This window comes from Crocuta crocuta, unplaced genomic scaffold (assembly GCF_008692635.1).
Source record: "Crocuta crocuta isolate KB4526 unplaced genomic scaffold, BGI_CrCroc_1.0 scaffold175, whole genome shotgun sequence".
NCBI classification, from domain to species: Eukaryota; Metazoa; Chordata; class Mammalia; order Carnivora; family Hyaenidae; genus Crocuta; species Crocuta crocuta.
Window position 1 is genome coordinate 947,536 of NW_027530988.1, and position 13,696 is coordinate 961,231.

The following is a 13,696-nucleotide window of genomic DNA, read 5'->3' on the forward strand; positions in this document are numbered from 1 at the left end:
CGCTCCTCCCAATCAGAGGAGAGCGACGCACGTCTTTGCGGAAGTGACGGCAGTTCGAGTCCGGTGGGGGCGGTGGGAGCGATGAGGGGACTGAGACGGTGGTAGGCGTTGTGTGAAGATGGAGGTAGGAACCTGAACATTAAGAAGGCTGGCCGAGAGAGCGCGGCCGACGGGTTTGAAGCAGAGGCGGGAAGCCGGGCTGAGCGGCGGCCGAGGGGAGGGGAGAAGAGAGCGGGGTTTGGGGAGTGTTGTCAGAATGTCGTGGACGGAATCCGTCGCTCCAAGCTAACTCCTTACTCCCCCTAACTTATCCTCGCGGCTTTCTTTTGGTTTACAGTTTCCCGGAGGAAATGACAATTACCTGACGATCACAGGGCCCTCGCACCCCTTCCTGTCAGGGGCCGAGGTGAGCAAGAGCTGCCGACGCTGCGGGGGGAGGGCCTGAAGCTGAGGTGGGGTAGGGCGGTGGGGAGGAGAGCGAGGACGCCGGGGGCTGGGAGCCAAGGGCCGCGATTGGTGGTTAGAGAACGGTGGCAGCTGCTTCTGGAGCCTATGAAGGCTCCAAGGGGAAGGCCCGGGAAGCCGCTGTCATCAGAAAAGCAGGATTTTGTGAAGAGCTAAGCCATTTCAGAGTGATTTAGAATTGGAAGACAGGGTAGAATTGTCTCCTTTCATTGGGGAGAATTGACCGTCTTGGGGGGATCGCAGCGGGAGGAAAATATTTCAGATAAGTCGGGGTAAAGGAGTAGCGTACTTAACTGGTGCGCATGTGTTCATTCTTGAAAACTATCTCTTGTAGGGTGTTGATTTCACTTAAATTTCCTACTCAGGGATTAAAAAAAAGAGTAGTTGTATTTACCTACAAGTTTGTTTTGCTAGTGACAGGATGAAAGGAAATAATTGCCAGGAAACATGAAGGGGGTTGAGTACAACATGTGTTTCTGTTTGCCAGTGACTCGGAGTTTGGGCAGGTTACTACACCTTTGTAACAAATTCCCTAGCTGTCAAATGGCTGTAATAATAGTTTCTTATGATGTTGTGAAGTAGAAATAATGGTTATGGTGAGGTGCTTTTTAGTATTTGTGAAAAGTTTTGCTTAAAATACTGTCGTAAGTTCGTATCACTTGTTTTAGGCAGGGGAAAAGAGAAAGATTTGGAACAGACTAAAGTAAATTTTCCGGTCTTTGAAAAACTGCAGTCTTGAGCTTTCCAGAATTTGTTGAGGATTTTAATATTTTTTCCAAAAATGAAGTGAATTACTTGCATCAGTTTTTCCAATTGCTGTCGAATATTTATCCTGTAGTAAACCTTAATATTTTCATGAATGAGAACTAGATTGACAAGGGACAGTTGCTAGTTTAATTTCTTTATTGCTATTATTGGTTATTATTATTCTCTTAAGGAGGGAAAAGTGAATCAAATGAACAACAAATTTAGAAAAGATAAAAAACTAAAATCTCTTTGGTGCTTTCCAGTCTCATTGCTAGTTTTTTGTAAATGATACCTCTGTGGTTTAATTTCATTATTTGGAGTGTTGTAAATCTCACATTGGCCTCATCCACATGGGAGTGCATCATTGCCAATTTCTTCTGAATCAGATTTAAATTCAGAGTGGTAAATTTCACATTGGCCTCAAGAAACATTCCAGGTTTAAGTGTATTCTTTGTTTTTATGACTTTCAGAAACAAGAAAACAAAACTATTTTGCCAAGAAGCTCATAATTAAATTTCAGTATCTTTCTTTAGCTTAGGTCTCTGTCATTGCTAACAGTTGCTCTCATGACAACTTCTTCACGTTCCCTTCCCCTTTTTAATAATTTTTTAACTACCCCAGGGGCACCTGGGTGACTCAGTCGGTTAAGCGTCCAACTTTGGCTCAGGTCATGATCTCACGGTTCGTGGGTTCGAGCCCTGTGTCCGGCTCTGTGCTGACAGCTAGCTCAGAGCCTGGAACCTGTTTCAGATTCTGTGTATCCCTCTCTCTCTGACCCTCCCCTGCTCACGCTGTCTCTCTCTCTCAGAAATAAATAAAAACATTAAAAAACATTTAAAAAATACAATTGAACTACCCCAAATATACCTTAGAAAGGTGATATTTAAAGCAAATTTTTTTTTTAGAAAAAGTGATACTTGGGAGTTTGCTTACAAGAAAAAGATAGGTGCCCGCAAAAATACCATTAAAAAACCTGAAAAATTGAACTTCATTGAAATTAGGAACTTCTTTTCATCAAAAGATGTCATTAAGACATGATATAGACACACCACAGAGTGGGAGATGTTTTAATACACATATTTCACTCATATTCAGAGTGTATCAAATACTTATGTAGAGTAAAAGAAAGAATGCAACTTAAAACGGGCAAAAGATTGAACACACAACCTCACAAAAGAGGGTATCCAAATTGCCATTATTAGGCATATGAAACCGTGTCATCACTCACCAGGGAAATGCCAGTTAAAATTATCATGAGTATGACTGTACACCCACTAGAATGCTTAAAATTAAGAAGACTAATAATTACAAGACTTTGCAAGGATGTAGATGACTCTTAACCATTGCTGATAAAAGTATAAATTGGTTCAATCACTTTGGAAAACTGGCAGTATCTACTAAAATATATACCTACCCTGTGACCCATTTTAGTTCTACTCATTGATGTATACGTGAGAGAAATGAGTACATATATTCACCAAAAACATGTATGTTTACAGCAACTTTACTCATAATAGCAAAGTGCTGGAAACAACCCAATGTCTACAAATGGATACATTTGTAAAAAGGAATACTACAGAGCAATAGAAAAGGACATCAACAAGGAATAAATGTACCTTAGGTGATATGAAAAATGTATTGTTGAGTATAAAGCCTGACATAGAAGAGTAGACACTATAGAAGTTCATTTTTTAATGAATATAAAGAATGGACAATGTCAAGCTAGATTTATAGAAATCAGAATAGCAGTACCTATTGTGGAAGGGAGAGAGTATTGACTCAGAATGAGCATGAGAAAATATTTTAGATAGAAATGTTCTGTATTTTTATCTGGGTGGTGGTTGATTGGGTATGTCTACATGTTTAAAAATTCTGAGCTATATACTTTAAATTTGTGTATTTAACATAAGTTATATCTCAATAAAATAAGAAATAATAGTAAAAATTTCTGATGAAAAGTACTTATAATATTTGAATCACTTGATTATTTCAGACTGAATATTTTCACTACTATAGCATTTTTTAGAACAGTTATTTTAATGATCCATAATACCAATGTATCTATGAGTAAGGTGTTGGATTAACATAAGTTTCTTTAAAATGAATAATCTACACAAACTATTTAAAGAAGACTGGGTTGTATGTCTTGGCATGGGGAAATATGAAGAGAGAGATACCACGTTTTTTATTTTTTGGTTCTCTAAATAGCTGAGCATCCTTGTTTGTAAGCTACAATTCCCAAACTGTTTCTTTCCTCAAAAAGACCCACAAATTCAACAGAGAGGGAGAAAGCTGAATGAGAGGGTAGCTACATCATGTTCCTGTTTTCTCCTTTTGTGTCCAAATCACTTGTTTTTATTTTAATATCTGCTATAGGTGTAGCTTTGTTTTATATGTGACAGTTGTGTAGTAGGCCCACTAAAATAAAATAACTAAATACTCATTATTGGTTTTTTCCTCATAATGTTATAGGTCATTTATGGTAGTAAAAGAGATTTAGAATGAATCTCTTGTGTTTATTCTAGCAATGTGGTTTACCCCTCTATGTTCTTGATCATTGCTATGACTTTACTTTTCTTACTTAGGGAAGAAACAAACACATAAGCAAAACAAAGCCCCCCCCCCCCAAAAAAAAACAACATTAAAGCTATGGATACTGCATAGCAAAGCTGTTTCCACATTCCAGGGGGTGGTGCATAGAAAGAATGCCTTGTTAATTCAATACAATGGAATCTCTGCATGTCTGGTTTTTTAGTGTTGTCCATGAGAGCAGTCCAGATGGTTTATGAAGGGTAGTCCTTTCCAGAACACTGGTCTCTTGTTTGGGATATGAATTTTTATTCTTTTTAGTTCTCTTTAACAAATAGTATCATTTTCATATCTTGGCAGAGTTGCCTTTTTATTTGTTCTGTTAGGCAGAAAAGGATAGGCATCTTTTGCTTTGCCAAAGCAATCTGTATCTTGTAAAAAAACAAACTGGGAACTACTATTACACAACTATTAATCTAGGATTAATGTTTCTGTGGATCCTTTTTCCCATCCTCATAACTCTGTTCACATGAAAATGTGGTAGAAATCTTTGTAGTCTCTTCCTCAAAAATCTCAAATGAACCTAAACTAAAATTTCAGAAGAGTAAGTTAAGAACTTTCATGCAATAACAAGAGTTATGAGCTGTGTAACTGAGAAAAGTTTAGTTTTTAGTTTTTCCCATTAAGAACTGTCTGTTCCTATGTTCCTTGTGCCTCTCTGATGTTATATCCTAGACAACTACCAAATTTTTACCATGCTACGTAAAATAGTAGGATCTTAGAAGATGAAAATGTAGAAATGTAGCTATATACAGAACTTTATGTCTTTTAGGAAACTTTTTTTCAGTTTGCCACTAAGAGTCAGAAAGATTAGGCATTTCACAGACATACTTTTTTTCTCCCTAGTTTCTACTAGCTGGAAATATTTTTTCTAACAATGTCTTCATTAAAATCAAAATGGTGTGGCACCAGGTTGGCTCAGTCAGAAGAGCAAGTAACTCTTGATCTCGAGGTTGAGTTCAAGCCCCACACTGGGTGTAGAAATTACTTAAATAAACCTTTAAAAAGTAAAACTAAAAATGATATTACTGAAACCCTTTGTGGGTCTATTACTGAAACCCTCTATTCCTTGAGGAACTTTTAAAGACTGCATTGTTTAATCATGAAAAAAAATGTGGGTACCTATCGAATTTGATTGGAATCAGTTGATATTTACAATGCCATGTGTGGGCTGATAGAATTTAAAGTTTCTAAAATTACAATTATCTATGATAACTGATTAGCAAGTCTAAAGTTAATAATAGGATATTAATATTGTTAATAGCTATGGCTAGTAGTAAAGAAATTATAAGGCAATGTGATAAGATTTTTGTCACTAAATCCCATTATTTCTCGTAATAACAATATAAGGAGATTACCATTATAACTCTCATTTTATAGATGAGGAATACCCCTTCAAAATCATATAGTAAGTAGCAGAGCTGGAACTTGAACCCAGATCTTCTCTGACACCGAAGTCCTTTGCAGTTATGTATAATGCTGTTGCTGCAAATGTCACTATTTTAGTTTTTTAATGTCAAAAGGAACTATGGCATTTAATATGTTTTAGTTCAGACATTAGCCTGTTAGTGCCATGAATGGTGGATGCATTCAGTATAGAAAGACTATATTACTATAGTTGAATTCAGAGGAAGAGATTGGGTTTTATAGCCAGCTATAGTACTCTTTTTCTTTCTATCTTGCAGAAAGGCTGTCAGAGCCAGACTAAGAATCTGTTAGAAAGGCAGTTTGCCTTTTGGCTGTTGCTCTTATGAAGGTTTTTTTCTTCAGTATTAGCCTTATCTTGGCATTGTTGGGTTTTCTAAAATTGCTGCACAAATGGGAATCTTACTGGTTGTTAATACCATGACCTCTAAGATGGATGGAACTCTTAAGTGTAGATATTTTAGAAGAGGATATCATTCCCATGACAGTACCTTTTAGGATTTACTTCAAAGGAACCTAAAACAGTCAGAAGTATAGTTGGTTGACAATGAATTTCTGTGATCTAATAGTTCAGGTATATAGTTGCAAAATAACTGCTGTCTATTAGAATCTTTTGAGAGTCTATAGGCATCATAGGCAAAACAATTTATAAAGATTGGGTCTTTGGACTAACAGTGCCAAGAGTCACTCAGTAAAACAATAAGCATGATAGGACAATTGATATGGCAAAGATAAAAACATTAAAAAAACTGAAAACTGACTTGTGTTGGCAGCCTTGTATATGTCATATGCCCAAGGATATGAGGAAGAAGAGTAAATAGGTCCAAAGAAACTGATAAAAAATAGGACCCAGGCTGAAGAGAAGTACACTGAGAAACTCCAGTACCCAGCCATGTTCTTCACTTAGCAGTTTGCAGTTCCTCCTCTTCCCACTAATTCTTTTTCCCTTTTTCCCCCTACAGACATTCCATACACCAAGCTTGGGAGATGAGGAATTTGAAATCCCACCTATCTCCTTGGATTCTGATCCCTCACTGGCTGTCTCAGATGTGGTTGGCCACTTTGATGACCTGGCAGACCCTTCCTCCTCTCAGGATGGCAGCTTTTCAGCCCAATATGGGGTCCAGACATTGGACATGCCTGTGGGCATGACCCATGGCTTGATGGAGCAGGGCGGGGGGCTCCTGAGTGGGGGCTTGACCATGGTAAGGGGCAAGACATTATCAAGCTTACCCAAGCTCATGGGCATGTTGTTAAGGGAGTTAAAAGTGACTCTCTTTTCCCTACTACACTTGGGTATTACTTGGTTCTCATTCTGTGGTTAAAGGCTCCCAACAAAGACTTGATTTCCCTTGAATGAAATTTATCGCTTAAATCAATTTTACTTGAAAAATAGTTTTAAATTATAAAATGTCCTATGTTCACCCTATGAGAAGGATTGTGGGTTGGGGTGGGGGGGGTTCCTTCTAGTGTTGCCTTCACAGCCTAGGATTTAAAATGTGATCGTGATAACTAGCATGTTGAGAGATTTATTCCAAAACAGTCTGAACCAAATGCGTTAATTGTGGCTTAGTATGTGTTAAAAATCAGTGTACTGGGCTTCCAGCACATTTCATCAGTAGCACATCTTCACACTATATTTGATGCCATACATCTCTAACATTGGCCTTATATAATCTTGATTGCCTGTGTATTGCAACTTTGTGTAAAGCCACTATTGTAGGAGAGTACAGGGAGGAAGCTTTTCTTTACCCTATGTGTCATCATCTCCTCCAGATGACTGAATAATTTATTGGTTCTTTAAATTATCCAAATTTGAGACTTATCTGGTTATTTTTTATTTTGGAACAGGCCTTTAGTACAAAGCAGTGACTTTAATAATTTCTGTACTTTATTTAAAAGTTTAGTTCATTTTATATGTAGAGGAAATTATTTGTTTAGTGTTTAAACGATCATACAGTTTGGGTAAGCAAGAGTTTATAAACTGTCCTGAATTCAGTGGGGGGTAAGAGTGGTGTTTTTTTATATTTAGTGTTTAATTAGTCCTTCTGCTTCTCTCAGGACTTGGACCATTCTATAGGAACTCAGTATAGTGCCAACCCACCTGTTACAATTGATGTACCAATGACAGACATGACATCTGGCTTGATGGGGCATAGCCAGTTGACCACCATTGATCAGTCAGAACTGAGTTCTCAACTTGGTTTGAGCTTAGGGGGTGGCACCATCCTGCCACCTGCCCAGTCACCTGAGGATCGTCTTTCAACCACCCCTTCACCTACTAGTTCACTTCATGAGGATGGTGTTGAGGATTTCCGGAGGGTGAGGCATTCCCTGCCAAAGTCTCAAATCTGCCATGATATTCTGGGATAAAACTCTTGGCATACAGAGCCTACTCAGTACTATTTGTTCCTGCCCTACCATCTCCTCTGCTCTTTTCTGGGTATGGGGTCCTGCCTCTCAGTCTACAGTTTATAATGCTTTTCCCAATCCCCATTCTAATTGGTCCTCACATACTTTACTAATGTCTTAATCCTATTGCCTCTTTTTAGCATTTCTGAAAATTACATCCATGTGCCTAGTTAGTACCCCCCATAAAAAAGTCCTTTTCTTACAGTTCTCCAGACAGTACTTCCTTCTTCCCCCTTGTAATTCTTTCTTTTTTCCCCTACAGCAAATTCCCAGCCAGAAGACAGTTGTGGTGGAAGCAGGGAAAAAGCAGAAGGCCCCAAAGAAGAGAAAAAAGAAAGATCCTAATGAACCTCAGAAACCAGTTTCAGCATATGCTTTATTCTTTCGTGATACACAGGCTGCCATCAAGGGACAGAATCCCAATGCCACTTTTGGGGAGGTTTCAAAAATTGTGGCCTCCATGTGGGACAGTCTTGGAGAGGAACAAAAGCAGGTGAGCAAAACATGGAGGAACTAGTGGGTAGTGAATGTTTTAGAAGTTTTTAAATAGGGTTAAAAACTTAAGTTTTTTCTAAGCTTTTTAAAATGTTCTTATTTTGTATCAACTCTTTGTTAATAGCATTCATAGATCATACTGTCTTAGAAGTTGCAGCTAGCCATCCACTTTATCCAAAATACCCCTCTAAAAATTAATAATTTTTGTAAAAACACAATCTAATTTTACTAAATCCCATTTTTTTTCTATCTGTAAAATCAGGCCATTTCCTAATTAGGCTTTTTTTTTTTTTTTTTTTTAATTTTTTTCATTTATTTCTGAGAGACAGAGAGAGACAGCATGAGCAGGGGAGGGTCAGAGAGAGAGGGAGACACAGAATCTGAAGCAGGCTCCAGACTGTGAGCTAGCCGTCAGGACAAAGCCTGAGGTGGGGCTCAAACCCACGAGCTATGAGATCATGACCTGAGCTTAACCGACTGAGCCACCCAGGCGCCCCGGCCATTTCCTAATTAGGAAATTTTACAGAGAGAAATCTACTACCCTAACTTTGAATTTAGGGTTTAGTTTACATTTTTCACATTGGTCTACTATAAACTTGAAAATTATAGTTAATCTCTTTAAATTTGTCCAGATTTTAAAAATAAATGAAAATTAAGATACTACATAAGATACAATTACAATTAAAGATGGCTTTAATTATCATTACCCTAGATTCCCCAGGTCTTGGGTCAGAGTGAGTCTGCTACTACTTAATAAAACAAAAAGCTGGAATGTATTACAACTTTTAGCAGTTGTCTATTGCTGCTCAACAAACCACAAATTTAATAGCTTTAAGTAGTGGCAGTGTATTATTTCTTGTGATTCTGTAAACTGGTTAGATGGTTTTCCTGATGTTCTTGTTGGGGCTCATTCTTATGATTGTAGTCAAATGACAGCTAGTGTGGCTGGCCAAGGTGATCTTGCTCTGACATTTGGTGCTACCTGTTAGCTTAGACACCTGCTGATTCTGATTCACATAGCCTCTCATCCTTTAAAAGGGAAATAGGTTTCACCCCTTGATGGAAGAAGTATGCAAGATGGGAGGAATTCTTGTGGCCATCATTGCAAATCATTTCCCACATTCCTTAAGGGACAGTGTACTCATTAAACACAATCCCAGGCTAAGCAGACCCCTGATCTTAGATAATTTTTGGATCAGGATTTTTTTGGTTATAAAAGTGAGCATAGCTGGTGTTGCTTTAGAAGCATGGTTGTTCTGGCAAGACTTGCTGATGGGCTGACTTTCAGATGCTCTGGAAAGTTTGCCATGGAGGTTGTCTTGATTACTAGCTTCCAGAAGTGTATTCACTAAAAAGAGTCGTCAATATTTAAATGAGATGAATTTGTCACTCATTGATTAAATAATATAGAATTACAGGTCTTTTGTAGGAGTATGGGGACTTTTTAAGCAGCCTCTCTTTCCTGTAGGTATATAAGAGGAAAACTGAAGCTGCCAAGAAAGAGTATCTGAAGGCTCTGGCTGCATATAAAGACAATCAAGAGTGTCAGGTAAGAGGCGTATTTATACCAATAAAAAGACTTTTAGAGCTATTTATTAGATATAAGAAGTAAATAACCACGAAAAACCTGTGTGACCTATTACTACTATGTAGTATTAAAAGCTCAAAAGTATGTAACAGGTTTCCTGTTGTTCCATTATAAACCTTGCCACCATCTTTCTTTCTGAGTCTCTCTCCCTTATTTACCATTACTCCCACAGTTGCTGTTTCTTTCTGCCAATCTGTGATGTGTCTTTTCTTGGGAGGTTATTAGAGTGAATATGTTCTAGGAAAGAGTAAATCTCCAAATGACTTTTTTGTTTGTTTTTGGTTTTTTTAGGCCACTGTGGAAACAGTAGAACTGGATCCAGTGCCACCATCACAGACTCCTTCTCCGCCTCCTATGGCTACTGTTGACCCAGCATCTCCAGCACCAGCCTCAACAGAGCCCCCTGCCCTATCCCCTTCCATTGTGGTTAACTCCACTCTTTCCTCCTATGTAGCAAATCAGGCATCTTCTGGGGCTGGGGGTCAGCCCAATATCACCAAGTTAATTATTACCAAACAGATGTTGCCCTCTTCTATTACTATGTCTCAAGGAGGGATGGTTACCGTCATTCCAGCCACAGTGGTAACCTCCCGGGGAATCCAGCTAGGCCAAACCAGTACAGCCACTATCCAGCCCAGTCAACAAGCCCAGATCGTCACTCGGTCAGTGTTGCAGGCAGCGGCAGCAGCTGCAGCTTCTATGCAACTGCCGCCACCCCGACTACAACCCCCTCCGTTGCAACAGATGCCTCAGCCCCCCACTCAGCAGCAAGTGACCATTCTGCAACAGCCTCCCCCACTTCAGGCCATGCAGCAGCCTCCACCTCAGAAAGTTCGAATCAATTTACAGCAACAGCCACCTCCTCTGCAGATCAAGATTGTGCCTCCACCCACTCTGAAAATGCAGACGACCTTAGTCCCGCCAGCTGTAGAAAGTAGTCCTGAGCGGCCTGTGAACAACAGCCCTGAGGCCCATACAGTGGAGGAAACCTCCCCTGAGACAATCTGTGAGATGATCACAGATGTAGTTCCTGAGGTGAGCTCCTGTTTTCAAGTCTTTCTCTAGACCAGTGTAAAGGTTTAATTTAGTTGATCCAGTAAAGGTGGAGGTTGCTACTAGCATTTAATGCCTGTCAACCAGGAGTACAGACATCCTGCAGCAGTTCCCTGTGACTGACCTGTCCTACCCATGACCATCTGTAGTGTTCTTAGTGAGAAACATTTAGGAGGGTCTCCTGTCCCAGACCACTTCTTAACTAAGTAGAAGTCATACTGCAGTTCTACAAGAGGGGATACAGCCTAAGCATAGTGTCTATCTAAGGAGCCTAAACTTTGGAGATAAAAGTTTTTCCATTTCTCCTACATTTGGCTTGCTTGGCTTGATAAGTTTTAAGTGAGAGGATGGATAGAGGATACAGCTAGAAAAAAATTGGTTCTTATCATGGAGTCTTTCCAAAGAGACAAAAACAGATGCCACTTATTCTAGTTTTAACTTGACATCACCAGTACTCATTTTAAATACAACATGGGTCTGGTTTGAGACTCTAGCTCCACAATTAATGAAGCAATCATTTTAAAGAAAAGATTCCTGCCTCACCTCCCCCATCAGCAGAAACTGTGAATCTCCCTTTTTCTAATGGCGCCACATTTTGTCCTCTCCTACCCCTCCCAATGTTAGTTGAGGTAACCCAGACTCCACGTACATTGTACTTTTCACATAGTGTAGAACAAAGTCAGTGACAGATACAATTAACAGAGTACTAGCATGTGGCCAGCATTCTACCGATGGGAAGAATCTTCACATCAGTCTGATTGGCAAAGTTCTAAAGCTGCATAAAGAAGGGGAGACCAAGGACTCCTATTTTAGAACTCTGCCTTCATATGTGAAGGATTGTAATAACCTGCTGCTCCACTGGGTTCCAGAATGAATTTGACTAGGTAGGTAAGTAGCAGCCTAATTCATCTTTGGTGCTCTCTTCCTCTCAAAGGTTGAGTCTCCCTCTCAAATGGATGTTGAACTGGTGAGTGGGTCTCCTGTGACGCTCTCACCCCAGCCTCGCTGTGTGAGGTCCGGTTGTGAGAACCCTCCTGTTGTGAGTAAGGACTGGGATAATGAGTACTGCAGCAATGAATGTGTGGTGAAGCACTGCAGGTGAGTTTATAGTCCCCCTGCGTATAATCCGGGTAATTGCTAAGTTAACTGTGTTAGACAACCCCGAGCATATGATCAGGATCACCTGATCATAAGTAGACTAGACTGCTATATAGATGTCTGATTGTAGAGGCTACTAGAAAAGTTCCCCTGCTTTAAAAAGAGCTTACTTAAATTTGCCATGTAGATAAAGATGATGATATAATTAACAGTTCTTGCTTTTTGGTTATATCACATTGTTATAGATGTTCTGTAACATTTAGTTACATACGCCTTTTTAAAAATGACACCACAATAAGCTGTTAGTGACTGTGGATATTACTTAGTTTATCTCCTTAGTTCAAATCTGACTTCTCAGGGAATTAGAATTTGAGGAGGAACGGGTAAGTGGTAAGTAGCACTATAAGGTGCTAAGTGTGGCAGGGGTGGGAGCAGGGGAGAGGTTCTGAAGATTTTGCCCATCTCCCTACTTTTCCTGGGATTTACGTATATCCCTGAAATAAGGCACTGGTATTACCTGAATTTCTTTTAGGCCCCTGACCCTTATATTCCTATTGGGTGATACCATCTCTTCTCAATACTATGGAAAATTATCCAGGAAGCTGTTAATGACGGAGTTAAAAAAGACCTTCTCTTTTAAAAAACTATCTAGGCTGTAATTCTGAGTTAATGTTTATTTTTTTCTCTCTTAGGGATGTCTTCTTAGCCTGGGTAGCCTCTAGAAATTCAAACACGGTGGTGTTTGTCAAATAGTCCTTCCTGTTCTCCAAGCCAGTGAAGACTTATCTGCTGGGAACATGTCTAAGAGCCTCTTTTTGGAACACAAGCTGGGCTTCTGGTAGTGCCTGATCTCAACCCATGATGTTCTTCATGCTTCTCCCCTTTCCTGTCTCTTCAGCAGGGGCCATACTATGGAGCAAGTCCATTGAGTCTGCTGTAATCTGGAATTGCTTTTTACTTTCAAGTACAAGCACACATAGTGATAACAGCAGAGGAAAGGGTGAAGGGTATATAAACAAGCAAAACACAGGGGTGGGGGGGAGGATTGTTTGAGGAAACTTGTTGGTGTAACTGTCATAGGACTTGCCTAAACAATTATTAAAATGATGGGAGACTACTCAGCTTTGAGCCTAGGATCATCCATTTTAAAGGAGATAAAAAAAATTGCATTAAAAGTTACCTCTTAAACAGGAATATTGCTATCACACTTATTTATATATGTTGCTTTGAGAACAAAAGTTCTCAGGCACATTGGGCTGTGGGGAAAATACCATCGCGTAAGAGTTTCTTACTTATTTCTCTTTACAAATATTATTTCTGTAGCCTATGATCCTCCTCACAGTTATCACAGTTTGAGTGTAAAAGGCAGAACTCTATATCCTTAATATAAGAGGCTTTACCAAAGTCTAAAATTGTGTTTGCCGTGATTGATAATCTTTTAAAAAATAAACTAGAGATGTTTTCACTTACATAATATATAGGTTAATTATCTGTACACCCTAGGTTTTCATTTAAATTTTTTTTTTTAATTTTTTTTTTTTAATGGTTTATTTATTTATAGGAGAGAGAGACAGCGTGAGCAGGGGAGGGTCAGAGAGAGGGAGTCACAGACTCTGAAACAGGCTCCAGGCTCTGAGCTGGCAGTCAGCACAGAGCCCGACGCGGGGCTCGAACCCACGAACCGCGAGATCATGACCTGAGCGAAAGTCGGACGCTTAACCGACTAAGCCACCCGGGCGCCCCAGTTTTCATTTAAATTTAATCTAAGATGTGCTTATCTCATTTTCCTTGGAAATAAGCTAAACACACACACAAAGGGACAAG

General features: G+C 39.4%; 1 protein-coding gene across 1 annotated transcript; it reads left to right on the forward strand.

The window, feature by feature from the left end:
• Nucleotides 1–14: 14 nt before the first annotated feature.
• Nucleotides 15–13,066, forward strand: TOX4 (TOX high mobility group box family member 4). The gene is made up of 9 exons (XM_077770355.1): nt 15–124; nt 338–406; nt 6,189–6,431; nt 7,288–7,548; nt 7,901–8,131; nt 9,602–9,682; nt 10,013–10,756; nt 11,709–11,872; nt 12,565–13,066. The coding sequence occupies exons 1-9, from the start codon at nt 119–121 to the stop codon at nt 12,623–12,625; spliced, it is 1,860 nt and encodes a 619-aa protein (XP_077626481.1). The 5' UTR covers nt 15–118; the 3' UTR covers nt 12,626–13,066.
• Nucleotides 13,067–13,696: the final 630 nt, after the last annotated feature.